This window comes from Sciurus carolinensis, chromosome 10 (genome assembly GCF_902686445.1).
Source record: "Sciurus carolinensis chromosome 10, mSciCar1.2, whole genome shotgun sequence".
Lineage (NCBI taxonomy): Eukaryota > Metazoa > Chordata > Mammalia > Rodentia > Sciuridae > Sciurus > Sciurus carolinensis.
Window position 1 is genome coordinate 106,656,604 of NC_062222.1, and position 26,859 is coordinate 106,683,462.

The 26,859-nt window shown below is 35.3% G+C and overlaps 1 protein-coding gene and 1 pseudogene across 1 annotated transcript in view; both read right to left on the reverse strand.

Moving 5' to 3' along the window:
* Positions 1-26,859, reverse strand: part of Slc30a9 (solute carrier family 30 member 9) — an 85,409-nt gene that overhangs the window by 3,559 nt on the left and 54,991 nt on the right. The window contains exons 11-17 of the mRNA XM_047566109.1: positions 25,294-25,429; positions 22,438-22,477; positions 21,503-21,574; positions 20,947-21,054; positions 18,342-18,507; positions 14,540-14,669; positions 6,214-6,327 (exon numbers count right to left, since the gene is read on the reverse strand). Of these exons, the coding sequence (XP_047422065.1) occupies positions 6,214-6,327; positions 14,540-14,669; positions 18,342-18,507; positions 20,947-21,054; positions 21,503-21,574; positions 22,438-22,477; positions 25,294-25,429 (766 nt within the window). The remainder of the gene's footprint in view (positions 1-6,213; positions 6,328-14,539; positions 14,670-18,341; positions 18,508-20,946; positions 21,055-21,502; positions 21,575-22,437; positions 22,478-25,293; positions 25,430-26,859) is intronic.
* On the reverse strand, positions 1,041-2,525 carry LOC124994802 (U6 snRNA-associated Sm-like protein LSm8; annotated as a pseudogene).

Below are 26,859 nucleotides of genomic sequence, written 5' to 3' on the forward strand. Positions count from 1 at the left end.
ATTTAGAGGCAGGGTCTCAGTTGCTTAGCACCTCACCATTGCTGAGGCTGGCTCTGAACTCTCGATCCTCCTCTCTCAGCCTCTTAAGCCACTGGGATTACAGGCGTGGGCCACCACGTCCGGCAATTTCCTCTAATTTTTAAAATGAGGTTTTCAGACAGAAAACTAATCACATTTGTAAAAACTATGTGCACAATGCAAAACGTACACACACGGTTACTGAATGAATGCATAAAAAAAAAGTATTAATGTCCTTAAAATTCAGTGTTTACTTCCTAACAAGACATCCTGGGCATAACAGAAACTGGTATTTGTTACACAGAACTAAAGAATCAATAATTAGTGCCCCACTCACAATTTTCATTTTTTATTCAATAAATACTTTTGGAACTACTATGTCCCACATACAGCTCAATGTGAACTAGACCATTTTACTGATCAAATAATTTATTCAGACTTATACAGAGACAAGGTAGGTCATCATGTAGAACGCTTGCAGATCATGTGCAAGGGCCAGGGTTCGAATTCCCAGCACCGTGGAAGAAGGAAAAAAAAAAAAATTGTGTTTTTATTTGCAATGCTGCAGGCTGAAGTTAAAAAAAATTCTGTTAAGAGGATGCAACTAGAGGAGCACAGATAAAGGGCAGAGCATTTAACTGAAACATTACTTAAAGGAATATGCAAATGTTATGGCAGTCTCCCACTGAATTAATTCCAATAGAATTATTTCATCTCCTTAGCAGAAAAAAAAATCATTCCAAATATAAAAAACTTCATGAAGGGATAGGAAGAAAGGTCAATCCACACACTGAAATATAAAGGTAGGACAAAAGGAAAATTAAAGTGAATGGTTCAAAGAACTTCAAGATAATAAGATATTTTATAAAACAGTAAGATATATTTACAATTTTTTTCAATAAAAATGTAGAAATATTTTATTTGACATATTACAGTAAATCAATATGAAGTCAAAATTCACAATTACACATTCCTAAAAATTCCAAACATCTTCCTCAGAATAACTGGTTTCTGTACAAGATTTAGATGTCCAATGTATGTAGTTTTTCCTCAGTGTGCACAGAGTTTAGAGGTTCTGCTTGAATATTCCCCAAGTCAAGCGCAGAATCTAACTCTTGATCAATTTCTCCAATGACTGCAACATTGTCACCTCTCACAATGTAGAGCCCCAGTACCACTTGCTCTACTCCCTGTGAAGAGCTGAATACTCATTCATGGCTTTCATCCAAAATCAAATTAATAGTCTGGTCAAAACCTTTCAGTGTTCCCACAATCATTCTCCCATCAGAAGTAATAATAGCAACAGTTCGGTTGATGTAGTTCTCTAAGGCGGAAGTCATGTTACTCCGCCCGGAGGTTCCGGGCTATATTTTACAGTTTTATAAAAATTTTGTAACTCCCATTTTATAGTATCAGAATTTATAAATTAGCCTCTATTATTTAATATCTATATAAAATTGGGCAAGTTCCAGAATTTTTCTAAAAGTACATTTTAGTTGTAGACGGACACAGTACCTTTATTTATTTATATGTGGTGCTGAGGCTCAAACCCAGTGCCTCACACATGCTAGGCAAGTGCTCTACCACTGAGCTATAGTCGGAGCCCAAGTTCTAAAATTTTAAGCCAAAAATATCACCTATTCTAATACTTAACGGCATTACTCAGAAGAGATGGCTTATGGCTATGCAGAATTAGAGTATAAGGGGTTGGGGTTCTAACTCAGTGGCAGAATGCTTGCCTAGCATGCCTGAGGCACTGGGTTCAATTCTCAGCACCATACATAAATAAATAAAATGAAGTTCCATTGACAACTAAAAGGAAAAAAAATTAAAAGAGAAAAAGAATTAGAGTATTAAAGTATTCCTGAAGTTCAAACATTGAGCTTCAGTTGTCCCCTCTCCTTGGAGTCAAGACAAAGAAAGTAATTACTAACTAATAATTTGTTATTCAATAACATTAAGTAAATCAACAATAATTAAGAACTAAAATTAGAAGGAAACCACGAGATATTTAAAAAGATGGAATACACAATATACAAAACTTTAGTTTTCAAAAGAAAATCAGTTTATTTTCATGAGTAGGAAGAATTCTATTCATGTACTCCTTCTATTGAGTTGGCACCTCAACTGTGAAGAATTTTCCTCTGACTTAAGATTAATAATGCTGTGTTATCATAGCCAAAGATGGTTCCACCTGAACATGCAGGTTAAATTTGGCTGATTTGCAAGACTTATATAATTCCTGTTTTTTTTGGCAGTAGTGGGGAATGAAAGACTTATATAATTCAAGTACACAATTAATAATTTAATAGTGTTTAATTAAACTACAAAGTTAGCTAAACGAAAACAATAAGCTTTATCTTGCTATGATTACGAGTAAATAATACCTGGGAATGAACAATTTGTTAATTATTCTTAAATCTAACTTTTGATGTATTGTTTGAAGTATAAAGATTTAGTTTATTATTTTCCTTGCCATGTAACTAAAACTAAAGAAACAAAGTTTATTCTTTCTTGTGTTACCCTGCTCAATATAATCATAGTCCTACATTTTATAGAGAACAATGGTTCTCAAGGTCCAAGAATTGGTGGAGTCATGAGACCTTTGCAGGGCACTCTGTTAAGGTTTAGATGTGAGGTGTCCCCCAAAAGCTCACGTGTGAGACAGTGCAAGAAGGTTCAGAGGAGAAATGACCGGGTTGTAAGAGTCTTAACCCAAGAATCTTAACTGTGATTTAAATCCCCTGATAGGGATTAACTGAGTGGTAACTGAAGTGGTAAGGTGTGGCTGAAGGAGGTGGGAATTGGGGTATGGCTTTGGGTATATATTTTGTATCTGGAGAGTGGTTTCTCTCTCTGCTTACTGATCATGATGTGAGCTGCTTCTCTCTGTCACACTCCCCCACCATGATGTTCAGCCTTGCCTTGAGCCTGAAGGAGGGAGAGGCCTCCTATGGATTAAGACCTCTGAAACCACGAGCCCTCAAAAAACTTTTCCTCCTTTAAAATTGTTCTGGTCAGATCTTTTAGTCACAGCAGCAAAAAAGCTGAACTAAAGACACTTGTAAAGCTAAAACTATTTTCATAGTAAACAGTACATAACTAAAATGCTGATATTTCCTATGATGGCTTAAAAACAATGGCACCTTCATACAGTTCAAGGCAAATGGAACCAAACTGTACTAGTAGTCAATGTCAACGCACTTGGGGTGGTGGGGGAAGTCACTTTCACTTTAAAGTAGTAAAATGTGTCAATTATATTAAACCTCAACACTAGAGAGTATTTAAAAATACTGAGATAAAACTGAGACGTATAAAGCCCTCCTGTATCATCCTGGAGTATGTCACAAGGAAAGCACTCCTGTGATTGCTTGGGTTGTGAGTTGAATAAACTGATTGTTTTTTTTGTGTGTGTGTGTGTGGTGCTGGGGATTGAACCCAGGGCTTTGTGGGGATATACCAACTGAGCTATATCCCCAGCCCCGAAACTGATTTTTTTTAAAAATCACAATACCATTTGAAGGATCTGCATAAGTCATTATACCAATACTTTCCAAAATACCAATTTATGTTATAGAATCATGCACAGGTAAAAGATATATTTAGAGTACAAAGACAGACTGATGGATTTGAGTACAGCAATGCATACTAGAGAATTCTTCTTACCTTTAAAAAGAACTCTTTCTTTCCCTCAGTTATTGGGAGGTGGTTCCTAAACCCATGAATGTCCTAAGAGTGCCTTTGTTTATCTGGGGGTGTTGGTCATTTTGCAGTCTAACAATGAGACTTATGATGGGGACTTTTGGTCACACAGTATCTACTCTACCTCTGGTGGAGCTGGAGTCAACAGGTTCACTCAAGCACTCAACCATGGGCCCCAGTGAAATCTATGGACATAAGTCTCAGAAGAGCTTTCCTAGATGGCAGTACTCCATGCTGCCATCACATTCCATTGCGAGGAAAGTAATGCTGTCCATGACTCAACAAGAAGGAGACAACTGAAGCTCCAAGTTTGGAACTTTCCTAGACTCTCTGTCCTACGTCCATCTTCCCTTGTCTGATTTTAATCTGTATCCTTTCCCTACAATAAACCCTAACAATGGGGCTGGGGATGTAAATCAGGGATAATGTGTTTGCCTAGCAAACACCAGGCCATGAATTCTATCCCCAGTACCACCGCCACCACCACAATGAACCCCATAACTATGGAGGGTAACATCACTCCGTGCGTTCTGAGAGTCCTTCTAGTGAATTATCAAATCGTTGGGTAGTCCTGGATCACTCAAAAAACTCACAATTGGAATTTGGAAGCAAGGGTAGCCTTTATAGACTGTGCCCCTAACCGCACAAGTAACTTATGAGAAGTTCATTGATAAGGTTTCAGATTCCTCCAGGCTGCCAGATTTGGGTATAGCATCAAAAGAGGGGACATGGGAGTAGAAAGGATAGTAGAATGAATCAGACATTATTACCCTATGGACATATATAACTATACAACTGGTGAGATTCTAGATCATGTAAAACCAGAAGAATGAGAAATTATACTCCATTAAATATGATGTATCAAGTGCATTCTGCTGTCGTGTATAACTAATTAGAACAAAAAAAAAAATTTTTAAAAGACAATATTCCAATTATGTTAAGAGGCTATAAGAATATTTCTCCCTTTCTTCAAGTTCTTCAACCAAAATAATCAAATCACTACAGATTAAATACAGAGGCAGATATGGACTCTAGCTATCTTCTACTAGATCAGACATAGGGATTTTTTAAAAAATATAAAATAATATCACTCATTTACTTTTCTTCCCATTTTGGAAAAATTATTTTTCATTAAAATATTATGTGTATTAACATGGTTATGTAGAGGCAAATGGATAAATATTTATTACTTAGTTTTATGTACGATTTGCAAATATCAATAACTATAACTCAAACAAATAAAAGACCTTTGGGGTCCTCAATAATTTTTAAGAATGAAGAGTCCTAAGACCAAAATATTTGAGAAAAGCTCATTTACAAACTCTAAAAATTATGTCAAAGTTTGTTAACAAAGTCATCTCATTCAAAGTATTATTAATGTAATCAAATATCTAAATCCACAAAGAAAAGATAGTAAAGCAGAGTAGTTTTTTCTTAATTTTTTAACAAAACTAGAGAATGGTCAGTATCAACTTAAGAAAGTGCACTGCCTTCAACAACTATATTAAAGGTCATTTACAAGTGTTTATGCACTGCAAACAAACAGAACTCAAATGTCAATAAATGGCAATTTAAGAACACTGAGACATTTTTAGAGGCAACCTAATCAGATATTTCAGCAACATAACTAAAAGGTTGCAATAGTCTCCAAATGAATACAAATAAAAATATAAAATATCAGGTTACTAAAAGTAAGGTATATGTGTATTTTTAAGGTCATATTCTATTTGTTTTTAACTTCTGATCGCATTCCAAAGTGATCAGAAGTAATTAGTTGTTCTAATTAGTTATACATGACAGCAGATGTAGTCTGCATGTATTCTGACAGATTTGTTAAGGACTTTACTTTTAGTATGCTAGATACTAATCCTTCCTTATTTGTATCTATACAAATATCTTTCTTTAGTTTGTTATAGTACAATTTTCTTTTTGAGGCGGGGAACCAGGGATTGAACTCAGGGGCACTCAACCACTGAGCCACATCCCCAGCCCTACTTTTTGTATTTTATTTAGAGACAGGGTCTCTAAAAGTGCAGTGTATACATGCACTTTGTTTTCCTTCTATTTCTAGGAACTTTCAAAATGCTTATTTAAAAAGAAATAAAAAACCTTTGGCTGTTTTAGAAACTAAGCAAGGAGAATAGTGGTTAGAAGTACAGTATTTGGAACCGAATAACAAGTTCAAATCATAATTCCCCTACTTCCTTGGGTAGTTATCCAACTTTTCTAACCCAATCATTTTGCCTATAAATACTAACCAGTAAGGAGTTTCTGGGAGTAAAAGAGTGTGCATGTGGGGCTGGAGAGATAGCTCACTTGGTAGAGTGCTTGCCTCACAGGCACAAGGCTCTGGGTTCACTCCTGGGCCACAAAAAAAAAAAAAAAAAAAGTGTGTGTGCATGTGAAACATTTAGCCCAGAATATAATGCATAGTAAGTACTCAAAAAAAGTTGACATTATCAATACAATAATTTTATAACGAATATATCTTACTTTCAATTCCTTCTCAAGTCTATCTACTTCAGCTCCTAATGTATCAATAATATTTTCTCCATGTTTAAGCATAAAGGTCTCTAGCTCTTCAGGAGTTTTCACTTCTTGAATTTCCTATAAAGAAAATAAAAGCAGAAAAACAAAATAAAATTCAAAAACAATCATAGTGATACACTGATAATTCCTTTAAAAAAATTATAACGAACACCAGTAAGCTTAATGAAAAGTTTAAAAAACTTCAGGATACAGGCGATGGATCACCTATTTCAAAAACACTCAGTTCGGATCCAAGATGTCGCACTAGAGGGAGGCTGTGTTCCTTGTTGCTCTGTAACTCCAGCTTCAAGCAGAGGATATCTGTTTCTTGGTAAGGCAGTTTTTGCTGCTTATCGATCACCTGCTGTTTACCCCCTTTGTCTGCTGTGATCACCTGCAGTCTGCCAGCATATCGACACCTTTTTTGAGTGCAGACTGCTCACTGTCAGGCGCCTATCACCTGCCATTTGCCTGCCTCTCACCTGTCCATCGCCTGCCTTACACCTATCCATCGCCCAACGCACGAGGTTCACCTCCCGATCCTCCGACAACAGTCAGCAAACTGATTGCCGACCACCAGTGGAGCACCAGCTGCCTGCTGTTGCCTGGAAGTTCACTGTGACAGTAGCTGCAGGTTTGATTACACGGGGCTGCCGCCATTTTAAGACAACAGCCAGGTCCTGTAGGACCCCTGGCCGGACTGAGCCCCATCTCCAGGATGCCTCAGCCCGACCGATCACTCCCTGCCTCTGGGGCCCTCACATCCACTGACTGCTCCCTGCCACCAGGACACCCAGACCAACTGACTGCGCCCTATCACCAGGACTTCCAGACCAACTGATTGCAACTGGCCTCCAGGATCCCACAACCACACCAAACACACCCGATCTCCAGGACCCCTGCCTGACCAACTGCACCCCGCCTCCGGGACCTCCTGCTGAGCACCGCCATACCCTGAGATGCAGCTCCCCAACACATTTCAAAGCCAGAGCGGCCATCTTGGATAATCCTGGAAGCTGAAGCTCAATCTTTAGGTGGGGCAAAACCCATCGTGAGACATCTGCTGGAGGCTTGAAGCTCATTGTCAGGGGCTATTTGGTCTAGGATTGCATAGTGTCTGAATTGGGCACTACTAGTATTGATCTCCCCTTAAAGAAAGGGTTTTGGAAACCTATAGGGCCACTATAAGCCTATAGAGGGAAATCTGCAATACCCCAGATCTGCACTGCTAGAAGGGAAGATACATGAACAACATGAAAAAACAAGGGAAGAAAATGATCCAAACAAATCTAGATTCTATAGTAATAGAATCCAATGACAGTATGTTAGAAGAAATGTCAGAAAAGGACTTCAGATTATACATGATTAAGATGATTCGTGAAGCAAAGGATGAGACAAGAGAGCAAATGCAGGCAATGAATGATAATACCAATAAACTGAAAGAGCAACTGCAGGAAGCAAAAGATCATTTCAACAAAGAGATAGAGAATCTCAAAAAAAACCAAACGGAAATTCTTGGAATGAAGGAAACAATAAACCAAATAAAAAACTCAATGGAAAGCATCACCAACTGACTAGACCACTTGGAAGACAGAATCTCAGACAATGAAGAGAAAATATTGAATCTTGAAAATAAAGTTGCCCAAACAGAGAAGATGGTAAGAAATCATGAACAGAATCTCTAAGAACTATGGGACATCATGAAAAGATCAAATTTAAGATTTATTGGGATTGAGGAAGGCACAGAGATACAAACCAAAGGAATGAACAACCTATTCAATAAAATAATATCAGAAAATTTCCCAAACCTGAAGAATGAAATGGAAAACCAAATACAAGAGGCTTACAGAACACCAAATGCACAAAATCACAACAGATCCACACCAAGGCACATTATAATGAAAATGCCTAACATTCAAAATAAAGATAGGATTTTGAAGGCCGCAAGAGAAAAGCATCAGATTACATATAGGGGGAGACCAATACAGATAGCAGCCAACTTTTCAACCCAGACTCTAAAAGTTAGAAGGGCCTGGAACAACATATTTCAAGCTCTGAAAGAACATTGTTGCCACAACAGGTGTTGGCGAGGATGTGGGGAGAAAGGTACACTCATACATTGCTGGTGGGGCTGCAAATTAGCGCAGCCACTCTGGAAAGCAGTGTGGAGACTCCTTAGAAAACTTGGAATGGAACCACCATTTGACCCAGCTATCCCACTCCTTGGCCTATACCCAAAGGACTTAAAATCAGCATATTACAGAGATACACCCACATCAATGTTCATAGCTGCTCAGTTCACAATAGCCAGATTGTGGAACCAACCTAGATGTCCTTCAATTGATGAATGGATAAAGAAACTGTGGTATATATATACAATGGAATATTACTCAGCCACAAAGAATGATAAAATTATGGCATTTGCAGGCAAATGTATGAAATTGGAGAATATCATGCTAAGTGAGATAAGCCAATCTCAAAAAACCAAAGGACGAATGATATCGCTAATAAGTGGATGATGACACATAATGGGGAGTGGGAGGGGTTAGTGTTAGGGTTAGAGTTAGGGTTAGGGAGGGGGGCAAGAATGCAGGAAGGAAGGACTGTATAGAGGGAAAAGAGGGATGGGAGGGGTGGGAGGGAAGGGAAAAAAATAACAGAATGAATCAAACAACATTACCCTATGTAAATTTATGATTACACAAATGGTATGCCTTTATGCCATGTACAGAGAAACAACATGTATCCCATTTGTTTAAAACAAAACAAAAAAAAACAAATAAACAAAATATAACAGTACTGTTAAATAAAATAGAAATCAAAATTAAAAAAAAAAAAAAAAGAACATGGTTGCCAACCAAGAATCCTATACCCAGCAAAACTAACCTTCAGATTTGAAGATGAAATAAAATCCTTCCATGATAAACAAAAGTTAAAAGAATTTACAAATAGAAAGCCTGGCTACAGAATGTTCTCAACAAAATATTCCATGAAGAGAAAATGAAAAACAACAATGGAGGTCAGCAAAGGGAGGAACTACTTTAGAGAAAAACCACTCAAAGGAGAAACCAAGCCAACTTAAAAACCAAAAATAAGCCAAATGACTGGGAATACAAATCATATCTCAATAATAACCCTGAACATTAATGGCCTAAACTCATCAATCAAATGACATAGACTGGCAGAATGAATTAAAAAGAAAGACCCAACAATATGCTGCCTGCAAGAGACCCATCTCATAGAAAAAGACATCCACAGACTAAAGGTGAAAGGATGGGAAAAAACCTACCATGCACATGGACTCAGTAAAAAAGTGGGGGTTTCCATCCTTATATCAGATAAAGTGGACCTTCAAGCCAAAGTTAGTCAGAAGGGATAAAGAAGGACATTCATACTGCTTAAGGGAACCATAAATCAGGAAGACATAATGATAGTAAAAATTTATGCCCCAAACAATGGTGCATCCCTGTACATCAAACAAATCCTTCTCAATTTCAGGAATCCCACAGACCACAACACAATAATTCTGGGTGACTTTAATGCACCGCTGTCACCACTAGATAGATCTTCCAAACAAAATCCAACCAAAGAAACCATAGAACTCAATAACACAATCAATAACCTAGACTTAATAGACATATATAGAATATTCCATCCATCAATGAGTAGATTCACTTTCTTCTCAGCAGCACATGGAACCTTCTCAAAAATAGACCATATGTTATGCCACAAAGAAGCCCTTAGGAAATGCAAAAAAATAGAGATACTGCCTTGTGTTCTATAAGATCATAATGGACTGAGAATAGAAATCAATGACAAAATAAAAAACAGAAATTACTCCAACACCTGGAGACTAAATAATATGCTATTGAATGAAAAATGGATAACAAAAAACATCAGGGAGGAGATTAAGAAATTCTTAGAGGTCAATGAGAACGATGATACAACATATCAAAATCTCTGGGACGCTATGAAAGCGGTACTAAGAGGAAAATTCATTGCATGGAGCGCATTCCAGAAAAGAATGAAAAGTCAACAACTAAATGACCTAACATTACAGCTCAAAGCCCTAGAAAAAGAAGAACAGAATAACAGCAAAAGTAGTAGAAGACAGGAAATAATTAAAATCAGAGCTGAAATCAATGAAATTGAAACAAAAGAAACAATTCAAAAAATTGACAAAACAAAAAGTTGGTTCTTTGAGAAAGTAAACGAAATAGACAAACCCTTAGCCACACTAACAAAGAGAAGGAAAGAGAAGACTCAAATTACTAAAATTTGTGATGAAAAAGGAAATATCACGACAGACACCACTGAGATACAGAACATAATGAGAAGCTACTTTGAAAATCTGTATTCCAACAAAATAGAAACTACCGAAGACATTGACAAATTTCTAGAGACATATGCTCCTCCCAAACTGAACCAGGAGGACATACACGATTTAAACAGATCAATATCAAGCAATGAAATAGAAGAAGCCATTAAAAATCTACCATCCAAGAAAAGCCCAGGACCAGACAGATTCTCAGCCGAGTTCTACAAGACCTTCAAAGAAGAACTCATTCCAATACTTCTCAAAGTATTCCAGGAAATAGAAAAGGAGGGTACCCTACCGAACTCATTCTATGAAGCTAATATCACCCTCTTACCCAAACCAGGCAAAGACACATCAAGGAAAGAAAATTTTAGACCAATATCCTTGATGAATATAGATGCAAAGATCCTTAACAAAATATTGGCAAACTGTATCCAAAAACATATTAAGAAAATTGTGCACCACGATCAGGTGGGGTTCATCCCTGGAATGCAAGGATGGTTTAACATCTGTAAATCAATAAACGTAATCCATCATGTCAATAGACTTAAGGATAAGAATCATATGGTTATTTCAATTGATGCAGAAAAAGCGTTCGACAAAATACAACACCCCTTCATGCTCAAAACACTAGAAAAAATTGGGATAGTAGGGACATACCTGAACATTGTGAAGGCTATTTATGCTAAGCCCATGGCCAACATCATTCTTAATGGAGAAAAACTGAAACCATTCCCTTTAAAAATGGGAACAAGACAGGGATGTGCTCTTTCACCACTTCTATTCAACATTGTCCTCAAAACTCTAGCCAGAGCAATTAGGCAGACCAAAGAAATTAAAGGGATATAAATAGGAAAGAAGAACTTAAGCTGTCACTATTTGCTGATGATATGATTCCATATTTAGAGGATCCAAAAACCTCCTCCAGAAAACTTCTAGACCTCATCAATGAATTCAGCAAAACAGCAGGCTATAAAATCAACATGCATAAATCTAAAGCATTTTTATACGCAAGCGATGAAACAGCTGAAAGGGAAATGAGGAAAAAACAACTCCATTTGCAATAGCTTCAAAAAAAAAAAAAAAAAAAAAAAAAAAAAAAACAACTTGCAAATCAATCTAACCAAAGAGGTAAAAGATCTCTACAATGAAAACTACAAAACACTGAAGAAAGAAATTGAGGAAGACCTTAGAAGATGGAAAGATCTCCCGTGTTCTTGATTACGCAGAATTCATATTGTCAAAATGACCATACTACCAAAAGTGCTATACAGATTCAATGCAATTCCAATTAAAATCCCAATGACGTACCTTACAGAAATAGAGCAAGCAATCATGAAATTCATCTGGCAGAATAAGAAACCCAGAATAGCTAAAGCAATCCTTAGCAGGAACAATGAAGCAGGGGGTATCGCAATACCAGAACTTCAACTATACTACAAAGCAATAATAACAAAAACAGCATGGTATTGGCACCAACACAAACAGGTAGATCAATGGTACAGAATAGAGGACACGGACACAAACCCAAATAAATACAATTTTCTCATACTAGACAAAGGGGCCAAAAATATGCAATGGAGAAAAGATAGCCTCTTCAACAAATGGTGCTGGGAAAACTGGAAATCCATATGCAACAGAATGAAATTAAACCCCTATCTCTCACCCTGCACAAAAATCAACTCAAAATGGATCAAGGACCTCGGAATCAGACCAGAGACCCTGCATCTTATAGAAGAAAAAGTGGTCCAAATCTTCAACTTGTTGGCTTAGGATCAGACTTCCTTAACAGGACTCCCATAGCACAAGAAATAAAAGCAAGAATCAATAACAGGGATAGATTCTAACTAAATAGCTTTCTCTCAGCAAAGGAAACGATCAGCAATGTGAAGAGAGAGCCTACAGAGTGGGAGAATATCTTTGCCAACCATACCTCAGATAGAGCACTAATTTCCAGAATCTATAAAGAACTCAAAAAACTCTACACCAAGAATACAAATAACCCAATCAACAAATGGGCTACGGATATGAACAGATGCTTCCAGAAGAAGATCTACAAGCAATCAACAAACATATGAAAAAATGTTCACCATCTTTAGTAATAAGAGAAATGCAAATCAAAACCACCCTAAGATTCCATCTCACCCCAATCAGAATGGCGATTATCAAGAATACAAGCAACAATAGGTGTTGGCGAGGATGTGGGGAAAAAGGTACACTCATACATTGCTGGTGGGGTTGCAAATTAGTGCAGCCACTCTGGAAAGCAGCATGGAGATTCCTTAGAAAACTTGGAATGGACCCACCATTTGACCCAGCTATCCCACTCCTTGGCCTATACCCAAAGGACTTAAATCAGCATACTACAAAGATACAGCCACATCAATGTTCACAGCTGCTCAATTCACAATAGCCAGATTGTGGAACTAACCTAGATGTCCTTCAATTGATGAATGGATAAAGAAACTGTGGTATATATATATGTGTGTGTGTGTGTGTGTGTGTATATATATATATATATATATACACACAATGGAATATTACTCAGCTATAAAGAATAATAAAATTATGGCATTTGCAGGCAAATGGATGAAACTGGAGAATATCATGCTAAGAATGGAACCAGTCTTCTATGGACTAAGACCTCTTAAACTGTGAGAAAGAAAGAAAGAAAGTTAAACGAATAGTATAGGTTGAGCCTCCAAAAACCAAAATGCTATGAAATTGTTGAGTGGTGACACAATAGTCAAAAAGGCAATTCCGATTTTCACATTAGGGATAAAGCCATAAAGTTCACAAAGCCATAAAGTTCATGCAAATTATCTTAAAAACAAAAACAAAAAAACTCTGAAATCTGAAACATTTCTGAAATCTAAAATATTTGAGAAGGGATACTCAACCTATATAGCAAAATATTTTTATGTATTTTTTAGTTATTGATGAATCTTTATTTTATTTATTTATATGCAGTGCTGAGAATCGAACCCAGTGCCTCACACAAGCTAGGCAAGCGCTCTACCACTGAGCCACACAGCCCCATATAGCAAAACATTAATATTTAACAAAGGCATGTGGTGATATCTACACTGTTCATTATATTTTGTAAATTATATTTTAATCTACAGCAGTCACCCCTTATTTATTGGGTTACATTTCACGACCCCAGCAGATACAAGAAACTATATATATATATATATAAACTATATATATATAAATATATATATATATGTCTATGATAAAGTTTAACTTATTAAAGAATAACAACAAAACTAACAATGAAACAGAACAACTGTAACAACATACTGTAATAAAAATTATGTGAATGTGGCCCCCACCATCCCTCCCAACTGCCACAGTGGGGGTGGGTAGCATGTGTGGCATGTATCCATGCTGGATACAGGGATGATTCATGTCCCAGGAGGATGGCACAAGATTTCATCACACTACTCAGAAAAGCAAGTTAATGCTTATGAACTATTTATTTCTGGAACTTTCCATTTAATATTTCTGAACTATGGTTAACTGAAGTAAAAGCAAAACTGAAATAAGTGGGGGAGAAGACTACTGTATTCTTAAAAAAAAAAAAAAAAAAAAAGCACACGTTCTGTAGTCCGAGAGATCTAAATCCATACACAAGGCTCTGAAACTTTAGGCAAGTTAGTTAATCTCTGTCTTAATTTACTTATATTTTAAAATGAAAACTTTATTTCTTTACCTCTCAGGGTTAAGAATAAATGAGATAAAACAGGTAAAATGCCTGGCATATAACAAGCATTAACAATTTCACAAGTTTGCTCTTCTATTTCTTGCAACCTACTCTATAGTAAATAAAAGGTTCTCTGTCAAATTTTGGAATCTAATACACTGAGTTGAAATGACTTTAAGAGCTATAACAGAAAGATTTTATTTACTTAAAATGTAATTGTTCTAAGCATAGGCTATATAAGAAAATTATAGATAAAAAAAACTTACTTGTAGCATTTGGTCAAAATCTTGTTTTTCCAAATATGATCTTGTAACAACTCGTCCATCAAAATCTACTTCTGCCTTAAACCTCACTTTACCTAATCCCAGATCTGTGGCTTTAACATCATGAATTGCCCTGCAATCAATAACAATGCATACAAATTTATATACACATTTCACATACACACATATACACATATATGCTCTAATGGCAAAAAGTCTAGAATTCTTGATTTTTCACTACCCATGATGAATATGGACTAAGATAGCTTCAGAGAATTCACCACTAAGTATCACTTATTAAACTTCACTAGATGTTTAGGGGTTTTGTGCATAATTCCATACAGGCATACAATTATAACAAATATTTTATTATTTCCATACATATAAGTTATAAAGCTTATTAGGAATATCACCTCCAAACTGCTTTTCTAAAATGTTGCTGTTATCTCATAAACCTTTTGCTCCATAAATCCATTTAGTAGTAGTAGTAGTAGTAGTAGTAGTACTAACTTCAAGGCAGGCATTTTGAATGACTTTCATAAAACACAAGGCTATCTTCATTTTACAGATGATAAAACAGTCCCAGAGGTGCATAAGTAACATGCTCAAGGTAAGTCAGCGTGAACAACTGAACAGGATTCCCCTCCACTTTAGCTCTTTAGACACCCAAGCCTGAGTCTTTTTATTATACCACTCTGCCTCTCAGAAAGTAAAGTGGATGCTCAAGCATAACTACTTTTCATTCCTCCTGCCCTAACCCTTAAGAATTAAATCTTTCCTAGAAAACAGCTGGGAAAGTTTCTTCTTTCAATGGTGATCACCATAACATCTTTTCTTTACAGTACATACAAGAAATAACAAAACACTCAATGTTGAGTACACGGGTCTATTGGAGAACAAGCTTAAGTGAGACTTCAAGCACTTTGCACTTCACCCTAATTTCTGAGTGATCTTGAGCAAGTTAGTGAGTCCAAATTTTTTTGTTCACATAAAGAAGCTGTATTTATCAACGATCTAGGGTGAAATAAGAATAAATAATTTATAAAGTTACATAAACTCAAGTTAAAAATAAAACTTGTCCAGACTGGTAGGAGGTAATATGTAATTTATTAATTTATTTAAAAGGCACATCTACTTCAGTCCTCACAAAGTATTAATACATTTCATTATTTAGTTAAAACTTTAGTAGCTAGTGAATATATTCTGATTTTTTCCCCCTCATAATGTTCTGCACCCACCCCCTCAGTGCTAGTAATTAAACCCAGGGGTACTCTACCACTGAGCTACATCTCATCCCCTGCCCTTTTAAATTTCTGAGACAGGGTCCTGCTAAATTTGCTGAGGCTGGTCTTGAACTTGTGACCCTCCTGTCTCAGTTTCCCAAGTCACTGGTATTACAGGCATGTGTCAAAGCATCCAGTTCATTTCTCATGTTCTTACAACGTAACTAAATGCAGATAGAAAAGTGGGTCAGAGATGCTCCCCAAGGATAGAACCCCACCTCCTGTATCCTGTGCAATCCCCTCTCCTTGAATATGGGTTAGACCTAGTGACTTGCTTCTAACAAAGAGAATATGGCAAAGTGATGAGATGTCATTTCCAACAGTTGACTAATCTGTGACTTTTTTTCTGTTTCACATTCAATTCCTACTGCCTTATCAGCCTGCATGCAATGCTTAAGCCAGCTGGCATGCTGGGGAGGCCCATGTGGCAAAGAACTCAATCGTGCCAACAATTTCTAAGTAAGCAAGCCTAGAAGCAGCTCCTTCCCCAGGACACTGTGGTTATAATCTGAAAAAGTCTGAAGTAGAGAACCCATATAAGCAGTGCCTGAACTCCTGACTCATATAAAGAGTTAGATAATAAAGGCTTTTCAAACCACTTAGTGTTCAGTTAATTTGTCACACAGCAATAAATACTGCTACACTATTTTAAAAATTGCATGAGTTTTCTGTATTACTTTTATTTTTTCAGTTTAATCCAGATTTTCATTCTTGCAGAAATTTTCAGATTTGCCAATCTTTCAGATTATAGTCTTTTAGACATTAATTGTAAATAATATATGCAAAATTCTAAATGCATACATGCCAAACAATAGGGCACTGAAGTACATGAAACAAAAACAGAAATGAAGGGAGAAACAGACAATTCAACAATAATAACTAGAGACTTCAACCCTACTTGGATGGATAGAACAAATCAGGAAGATCAACAGGAAAACTAAAGTCTTGAACACTATAAACCAAATAAACCTAATAAACATCTATATATTCATTTTTCAAGTACACATAGAATATATCCAAGATAGAATATATAATAGGTCATAAAATAAGCCTCTATAACTTAGAAGAACAGAAATAATACGTATATTCTCTGATGACAACTGAATGAAATAAGAAATCAGTATAGGAAACTTTGGGAAACTCACAAATACTTAGAAATTAAATAACACACTCCTAAATAGCTCCACCCCAAACAAAATAAAAAACAAAAGGAAAGGCAGTATGTTGAAGAAGAGAAAACAACACCCCCTTTCTAATGTTCTGTAGCACAGTACAGTACCTGTAGTTGCCAATGATTGATTGTGTACTTCAAAATAGTTAATAGGTGTAGACATATAAGAAAATATCATATGTGTCCCATAAATATATATAATTATTACATGCCAATTAAAAATAAAAATACATGTCTTAAGAAAAAATTCAATTTATTAATTTTATTATTGTTCTAATTAGTTATACATAAGAGTAGAATGCATTTTGACACATGTACACAAATGGAAAAAAATTCAATTTAAAAAAAGGGGGGGAATAAGAAAGTACTTTGAGATAAATCAAAACAATGCAATATACCAAAATTTCTAGGATGCAGAGAAAGCAGTGTTTAGAGGAAAATGTATATCTATAAATATCTATATTAAAAAAAAGAAGTAACATATCAAATTAAAAATTTAACCTACCATCTTAACACACTGGGTGGAGGGAGAACAAATTAAACCTGGTGGTATTGGAGACTGAGCTCAGGCCTCATGAATACTAGGCAAATGTTCTACTACTGAGCTATAGGCCAAGCCCCCAAAATTAAGACTTTAAAGTTTTGTTTTTCCATTTCATTATCAAACCACTCTGCTGCAAAATTTCACTGAAAAAGCACCATGAGAACTCTTTATTATCTCTTCTGCTGGTCATCTCCTAAATCTTCAGTTCTTTAGTTTTACACAATTTAAAAGATAGGGATTTGGGTGAAAGCTCAGGGTAGACCACTTGCCTACCATGTGTGAGGCCCTGGGTTTAATACCTACCACTATAAAAAAAAATAAAATAAATAAGTAAATACATTAAAAACAAAAATATAAAAAGAGTATAAGGAAAAAAAATTTAAATACATTAAAAGTTCATTTTCCAAACCAATATAAATTACATTTACTTTGGTAATTATTTTCCCATGAACGAACATTATTTTACATTGAATGTATTCAATTTATAATTATAATACAAATATAAGGCAAATATAAAGGTTTGATATTAAGTTGTTCCACATTAAGGACCCAACTACTTTGCAAAACTTCTATTCTCATTAGATCATCTGACTATGCCTTATTTTAATAAAGACAGTACGAAATTTAAAAGGAAACTTATAAGAACTTTCCTAAGTGTTCTTGCTTCCTTTCAAGATAGTAATTCAGAAAAGTAATACATTAGAAAATTCCAAAGGTTACGAATCCAAAACTTCCTCTGGAAGCAAACATTCCATTTTTTTTCAATGTTTTTATAAGCTCCAACAACATTACTAGAATAAGGCTGACCTTACTGATGGGTCATTCTCCAGGAGTTCAGTAAGTCGCTGAACTTGCTCTGGTTGGATGGATCGTCCCAAGAGCGCTTCTGTGTTCGTGTAGATGAGAAATGCTGAGACCACACCTAATAAGGTGCCCACACCCAAAGAACCTAGGCTGTCATACAATGGATTGCCTAAATAAAGCACATAAGAAATCAGTGAATCAACATTTTCTATTATTTCAATGAACTTTAGAAAGCAAACAATCATAACTAATAAATTAAGGGATTTGAAATTAAATCCTAATTCCTTTAGTCACTTCTTCTAACAACTTCTAAAAGTTTTACTACACTACAAAATGGGGAATGATACAACCTGCTTTATATTACATAAGAGTATTGTGTAACTTAATTATCGAGGACCTGTTTCTTGCATCTGGTCATTATACAGGTCAGGGTTCAGAGTATTTTCAGAAGAGATACCATATACATAATAATATAATGAAGAGTTCATTTCTTTTAGATATATTGGTAGCACTTTGAAAAAAATGTTGTGGAATTAAATCTGAAAAAAACAAAAACTTCTTGTGTCTTCTTCCTATCAAAATCCTGTAAGAGAATTAAGCACTACAGAAAATGATATGGGTGACCCTTTTCTTATTCAACCAAGGATGATATATAGCTAGTACCATAAATAGTGGTTCTTAAAAGTTTGGTTCCTTTAACAGGTATATTGGTAGCACTTGAGAATTTGGTAGAAATAAAAATTCTCAGATGTCATCCCAGACCTTCTGAATCAAAAATTCTGAAGGTGAGGTTCAGCATTTTGTATTTCCCCAAGTTATCCAGTGTTGGTTTTTTTTTTTTTTTTTCAGTCAGTACTGGAAACTGAACCCAAGGAGTGCTCTACTACTGAGCCATATCCCAAGTCCTTTTATTTTTAATTCTAAGACAGGGTTTCACTAAGTTGCTGAGGATGACCTTGAACTTGCCATCCTCCTGCCTCAGCCTACTGAGCTGCTGGGATTACAAGCATGTACCAGCATTCCCAGCTATAGTTTAAAATCTTTATAAAAATTTTACCCACATGACTTCTATAAATTCTTTTTATTCCAGAGATAAAATATCATTGATACTATATTTAACAATTTTTGGGGGGAGAGGGTACTAGGGATTGAACTCAGGGGCACTGAGTCAAATCCCCAGTTCTATTTTGTATTTATTTAGAGACAGGGTCTCACTGAGTTGCTTAGTGCCTTGCATTTGCTGAGGCTGGCTTCAAACTCTCCATCCTCCTGCTTCAGTCTCCTGAGTTGCTGGGATTACAGGTGTGTGCTACCATGCCAGTATATACTTAACTTTTAATGCTTGAAAAAATGTGTTTATTTCACTAGAAATCTCAATTTATATACTAGTTTTATTAACATGTAGACAAAATATAACACGAAAAAGTAAACTCATTTATCTCTACTAAGTGTCTGATTCACATATAAAGCATAATCCATTGAGGTTTGTAGTTACAGAACTCAAGATCAAATACACTCTTTAGAAATCTAAACTTAAAGAATTATTTACTAATAATTTATGTTCAAAAAAAGTCCAAAACTATATAGGTTAGCCAGAAAAACAATCAACACTTTTAGAAATACTTTAGATCACAGTGAACGTAAGAAAATGCTTCTTTAGTCTCAAAATGAAACTAAAATGCATTCAAGTAGAAAGAACTATTTGTAGTTCAGACAACTTCAAGAAACACTGTAGAACTGGAAGCTAATCACCTAAAATTATTTTTCAAATGCAAGAACAAATGGAGAAAAATGGAAGAAGCTCCATTCTAAGAGAATTCCAACTCCACATATTAAGTTTTTCATACCAAATTTATTTTAATAGTTTTTCTGTCTTCTGACCTACCTGTATTGTACTAGCCCTTGAAAGACAACTAGCTATCAAAATGAGGATGGAACCAACTTATAATGAAGGAAATACAAAGGCAATTAGCACTTACTATTGACCAAGAACAGGAAAAAGACAAGCAAACAAGAGCCACAATATCTATTTGTTAGAACTTTAGAGTGGTTTTTTTTTTTTTTTTTTCAGTTCTCTCTCATATTATCTTAATAAACTAATGAAGTTACTAGGACAGATGTTTTTCATACTATTATAGGTCAAGTTACAGTCAGAAAGGTTTATAGTATAACAGAAATCTTTTACTAATACCTTTACTTGATTGACTGACTGCTACTGGGAATTGAACCCAGGGGTTTAACCACTGAACCACATCCCTAGTCCTTTTTAGTTTTTATTTTGAGATGGGGTCTTACAAAGCTGCTTAGGGTCTCACTAAGTTGCTGAGGCTGGTTTTGAACTTGTGATCCTCCTGCCTCAGCCTCTGTAGTCACTGAGATTACAGGAGTGTGCAACTGCACTGGCTTCCTTATTTTTAAATTAAAGAAACCTGCAACTCAGAGAAACCTGAACACTTTTATTGCCCAAACATCTTATATAAATAATTGGTTAGTATGGAATTAATATTTATAACTAGTCTAAATTTATTCAATGATATAAGAAAAAATCCCATATATGTGACAAATTAGTAGTACAAATAAAAATATCTGTAATTTAAGAAATCTTTACCTGTTATAGAAGTAAGGCCCATGCAAGTGGCTGCTATTGTCACTCCCAACACTGCGGCAGTATCCTCCAACAATATAACATTTGTACTAGGATCACGACTTTCCATTACTTAATCATTAAGGAAGACATAAGAAAATTTGTGAAATCTAACTTGATACTATCAGAGGACATTTTAGTAAGTATCTATTTAAAATCAAACTATAAATAAAGAGAAAAAACATAGCAGAACAAAATTTTAAAATCCTGTTTAATAAAAATATAATTTCTTTGGCTTAAATGTCAACAATAAATGATATGTAAAGTCAATTGACTTTTTCAGATTATGTAAGCATATACAGAAATACAGTAGTTCACTTAAGTCAAATTCAAATAGAAAGTACCCATATGTTCCAACTGCACAACATTTCTCCAAAGGGCTAATTTATTCAGTAAGAGTCACATAGGAAAAACACTGAGATATATTTTATATCCATCAATTTGGCACAAAGCAATAGTACTACATCAGTTTAAGCAAATAAACAAGTGGGGACTGATATGTGGCTTCTAAAACACATACCATACTTATAAAATGACATTCCTTTGGCCTGAGCACTCCTTCGAAGTTCATTTACAGCAACAAGAAGTGTTGCTGAAAGAAAAGCATTCATATCAGCAATGTAGAGGTTCCGTACCCCCAAACTTTAAAGATGGCATCTCAAAAGATAAATCAACAATAAGCACAACATTTTAATGGCAGGGTTGGCAACAAGGAAAAGTTGCATATTAACTAATTATCAAGACTCCAATTAATCATTATAATAAAATGAATCCCATATTTCTAAACCATAATCATAATATAATTAGTGTAACAACAGACTTAATTTACGGCACAGCCACTATTTGGCAGGCACCACCCAAGCACAGTCATTCTTGATCCTCTCAATCTTTTGAAGCAGGTGATTTTATCATCATTTTATAGTCCATCAAAGATGAGGGGCCCCCATAAGTACATATAAACATGATCTGTCAATTAAAACCTATATAATTTAAAAACCAGATGAAGAGAATGCTATGCATAGAAAGTGACAATGCTTCAGAGGTATAGCAGTGAATTAAGAAGTTGCATTTCATATTAGCATATGTCATAATACTGTTAGAGTTGTGTATTTCTGAAGTTTTAAATATTCTTATTGCAAAAAGAGACAATCTTCTGATTAATACTACTAAAAGCTAACTTTTTAAAACTCAGTATAATTATGTTTTTATATTCTACTTCCAAAGTTTTGAGCATTATTTGGTACTAAAGAACAAAATACACTTTCCTTTGTCCACATTCATTACAGGAACAATCATAGTACATTATACAAAGACTATTCTTCCTAAAAATAGACAAAGCTTAGATTCCTATTCCACAGTTTTCTTTAATCAACAGAACTTAGCAAATGATAGCAATGGAAGCTGAATATATATCACTAAATTGAGAATAAAGTGAGACTTTGTGATGGCACATACCTCCTTCAGACACCAATGATCCTGCTAAAATACAATATGCCTAGAAAATAAATATTAAAACATAAGTTCAGTATTTCACTAAAGAATCACAATTTTTCATGTATGAAGTTTGTAGTATCTAAAAGAGAAACAAATTTAAATTCAAGTTAGATGGTAAGGATCTTGATAGGAAACAATTCAAACAAGGGCAACGAAATATGACCACAAACACTGGAAAGCTGGAGCTGTGGACAGCAGATGCAGTTAAGATCCACACCCGTACTCAAGCAATTTCTGGATTTTGTTTGAATGTCCAGTATGAAAAGACTGCTGATTCAGAAAGGCAAGTAGTTATAAAAATTAATTATTTCTTTTGGTAGCAGTACTTCCTTAAAGTTCCAAGGCATTCTTAAATTTTTTAATGAAATTCAAACTGAACACCTATAGAATTTTCAACATACCTTTCTAGACATCTAGACATCTATTCCTGAAACAGAGGTTTTAAAAGTTTCAAACCTGGCCCAAAACTCTTATAATTCTGCTGTAGAAACTGGGATCTTCCAAGATTCAGAGACTTGATTGAGTATACAGAAAATGATAGAGTAAGAACAAAGGCCTTCCAGTCACAGATCTAGGCTCTTTCCACTGAATCTGATTGCCCACCTGAAATTAATTATTGCTACTATGGTTAAAATAGTGGCTAAACTTCCTAGTAACTCTTTTTTTGGGGTGGGTACCAGGGATTGAACTCAGGGGCATTCAACCACTGAGCCAGTCACATCCCCAGTCCTATTTTGTATTTTATTTAGAGACAGGGTCTGTTGAGTTGCTTAGTGCCTTGCTTTTGCTGAGGCTGGCTTTGAACTCTCACTCCTCCTGCCTTAGCCTCCCAAATTGCTGGGATTATAGGTGTGTGACACCGAGTCCAGCCCCAATAACTCTTCTTTTCTTTCACCTTCTTCTTGATTTAAGATATACTTATTACCCAATAAAATGAGAAAGCATATATCTGAGATAAGGATTCCAAAAGACCTAATAAACTAGTGCATGATGTGTTGAGTCTATTATTTATTTAACAAAGGGCCATAGTCTAATGTAACCCTATTTGGTTACTGAGAGAAACATGAGTTATCAGAAACTTTAAAATTTATACACAATTGAAAATATATCTAATTAATCTCTAACTTCAAAGGCTACTCTGCATCTATATAGTGATGCTGTATAAATTAGATGTTAGGACAAAGAGGCACTGTTACCTATAAAGTGGCCAAACCTTTGGAGGATATGTATGTTTGTTTACATTCATTGTATGAAAAGTATGGTAAGAAACTGACCAATAAAAACTGTGGGAAACTAGTCAATAAAAAATGTAAATAAGCCTAGTTTAGTAGGCTTCCTATTACATATCCTGTTTAATAGGCTTATTATTACACTGGTATAATAAGATGTTAAAGTGACACTGACTCTGTCCTAGTCTATGACCCAAAGTAGAAAAACAAAATAGGTTACAAGTATCCTGACATTCCAAATGAAGAACTGTAGCACCTCAGGCTTTGTACAGAAGGTGGACCTAATCTGGGGCCTCTATTCTCTGGACTACACCCTACACTAGCTCTATACCCACTTGACCATTTAAGAAGAGCTGGAAGTTAAGGATGCCAAAAGTCAAGATTTCTTTGGTATGGGCTGTTGAGATTACTCAGAAAACTTGGTATGTGTTCCCAGGAGTTGGAGATAGCAAATTATGTCTGAGGCTCACCCAAACAAGAAATCTGAAGGCAAGACTACTAACAGAAATTGGCTGTGTCAGCAGAGTAGGTGACTGTGTTTGGGGAAAAATTTGCACTCCAACAGAGGTGTGTTAAAAGATGTCTAGCTAGGTGTGGTGGCATACGCCTGTAATCCCAGCAATTTAGGAGGCTGAGGCAGGAAGATCACAGATTCAAAGCCAGCCTCCGCAATCTAGTGAGAATCTGTCTCAAAATAAAAAAAATAAAAACAGCTGTGGGGATGTAGCTCAGTGGTAAAATGTCCTGGGATTCAATCCCCAGTACCAAAAAAAAAAAAAAAAAGTTTAAACACAGGACCCAGACATGGAAAAAGATAAACTGCAACAAAGGTATTCTTGCCACATTCAGGTAACCTCAAGTATGTCTGAATTAGAGGGAATGCTATGTAATTTGTGCTTATCAGGGGAGCTAGTCAGAGTAGCCAAGCATTCTAATCCCCAGGAAATGCTCATGAAAGAAAAAGAAAGTTTTAAACATCTACAAAGGCCAGGGGAAATCAAAGTAAAATAGAACTGTTATGTCAGTACTTTTTTGTCCCCTATCCCAGCCTTGGACACTGCCTACGGGGAAGAGGAGAAGGGAAGGAGACATAGATAGGTAGGGCAATACAGAAGAGAAGGTGACTGTCCTTCTATCTTTCCAGTTCCTCAGTGCAGGCAGGCTTCCTACTGAATTGAGGCCTAGGAAGAGAAATGGAGATGTTTTAACTTTAAATGCAGTTCCAATTTATGACTAGTAACATGAGAGTGGATATTTTAATTATTGACATGAGACTATTCTTGAAACAGAATAGGTGTTTCTGTTCTTCAACAGCAAGTGGAGAAGTTAACAGAACTGCCAAAGATTCTAATCAATGAAGTCAAGCTTAAAAGTTTCCCATATAGAGATCCTTCTGTTCAATCACAAAATATGTAGATTTAGATGATTTGTTCTAAAAAAACACAGTGATATATTACCCTATATCACACAGTCAGAAAGGTATGTTATCCCTGTTCTTTAAGATCAATATGACGAAGGCATTCTACTGTGCTCAAGTCACTATGCCATATTACTTCAAAACTGAGGGGAAAAAAGAAAAGAGGATTACCCATAGAAGGGATTCCATTGGTTGAGGATGAAGCAATCCCATAACTCCATGGTACCAAGAGAGTCCTGCACCCATCATGAAAATACCAACACCACTAATTAGTGAAGAAATATAGCGCATATTTGAAAATCCATACCTGAAAAATTAAAAGAATATAGTTTGCAGAACTAAAAATGGTTTTCCTTCAAAATGTGCTTAATAGGTTGATGAAAAAGAAACAAAATTCTTAGAACATCAAAATGTTAAGAGTTTTATATTTAAACAAAATATAAGTGTCAAATGCAAAAAAGAAAAGCAATATATAAAGTGGGATCTTTGAAAACAATATAAAAGTAAAGAGAATGTAATTTAAATAAGATATTTTCTAATCCCTTTTCCATATAGTATATTTTGATTTACTAGGACTTCTTTACTATGTTTTTAAAATTAATTTTTGAAAAATACATTCTGATGTTTAATGTGGGATAACATTTAAATATCTTTGTAATAGAGCTTCTAATGGAATATTCTGGTCTTGTGGTGCAGCAATCTATGATTTATATTATCTGTAATTTGATGTTCCAAACTAAACAGTTTGGTACATACAATTTATTGCTGGTTCTGAATAGTTTAGCACACAGCAACTGTCAACTATTACTAGAACCAAGAGCTTCAGTTTTCTGGGTGGTTCCATGGCTAATTTCTTAAAATTGCAATTATTTTTCCAATTTTGTTTAAAATGTGCATTAATTTGTATGAGTGTAAGCATTAACACATGGAAGTTAAAAATATAACATACTATAGGAGAAAAAAGTCCCTTCTTCATAAGAATAATCCCTGGGAAGTTTACTCCCAAACTGAAATTTTATAGTACCCTTTTGGCTATGTAAATTCAAACAAAAATTCTTAATCAAAACTACTCTTGAAGTTTCTTTTTTTTGTAAAGAGTTAATCTTGCCATAGAAAAATTCCTAATTTTACCAGTTTGGTTAGAAAAATTTACTTCTAAAGTTTTCTACAAAGCAATATAGGATATACATATTTATTTAAGTTGAAGTAAATTAGGATCTGAATTAAATGGCATAACTTTTCCTTATTTTGGTACTGGGGGTTGAAACCAGAGCACTTAACCACTGAACCACATTCCCAGCTCTTTTTATATTTTATTGAGAGACAGGATCTCACTGAATTGCTTAGGGCCTTGCTAAATTGCTGAGGCTGGCTTTGAACTTTCAATCCTCCTGCCTCAGCCTCCCAAGCCACTGGAATTAAAGGCATGTGCCACTGTATCTGGCTAAATAGCGTAATTTCATTTAGGTGTTTTCAAGAAATTTCAGTGCCTTACTGAAAAATTTATCATGTAGACCTGCACTGTCCAATATGCTAAGTCATTAGCCACATGGTGGCTATTAAAATTAAAATTAAAATTAAATACGAGCTCAAACTTTAGTTATTCATTAGCACTGGCCTCATTTCCAGTGCTCAACAGTCACAAGTCGTGACTATCATACTGAACAGATATAAAACATTTTTATTACTGCAGAAAATTGTATTGGGCAGCACTAAAGTAGATTAAAAATAGCTTAA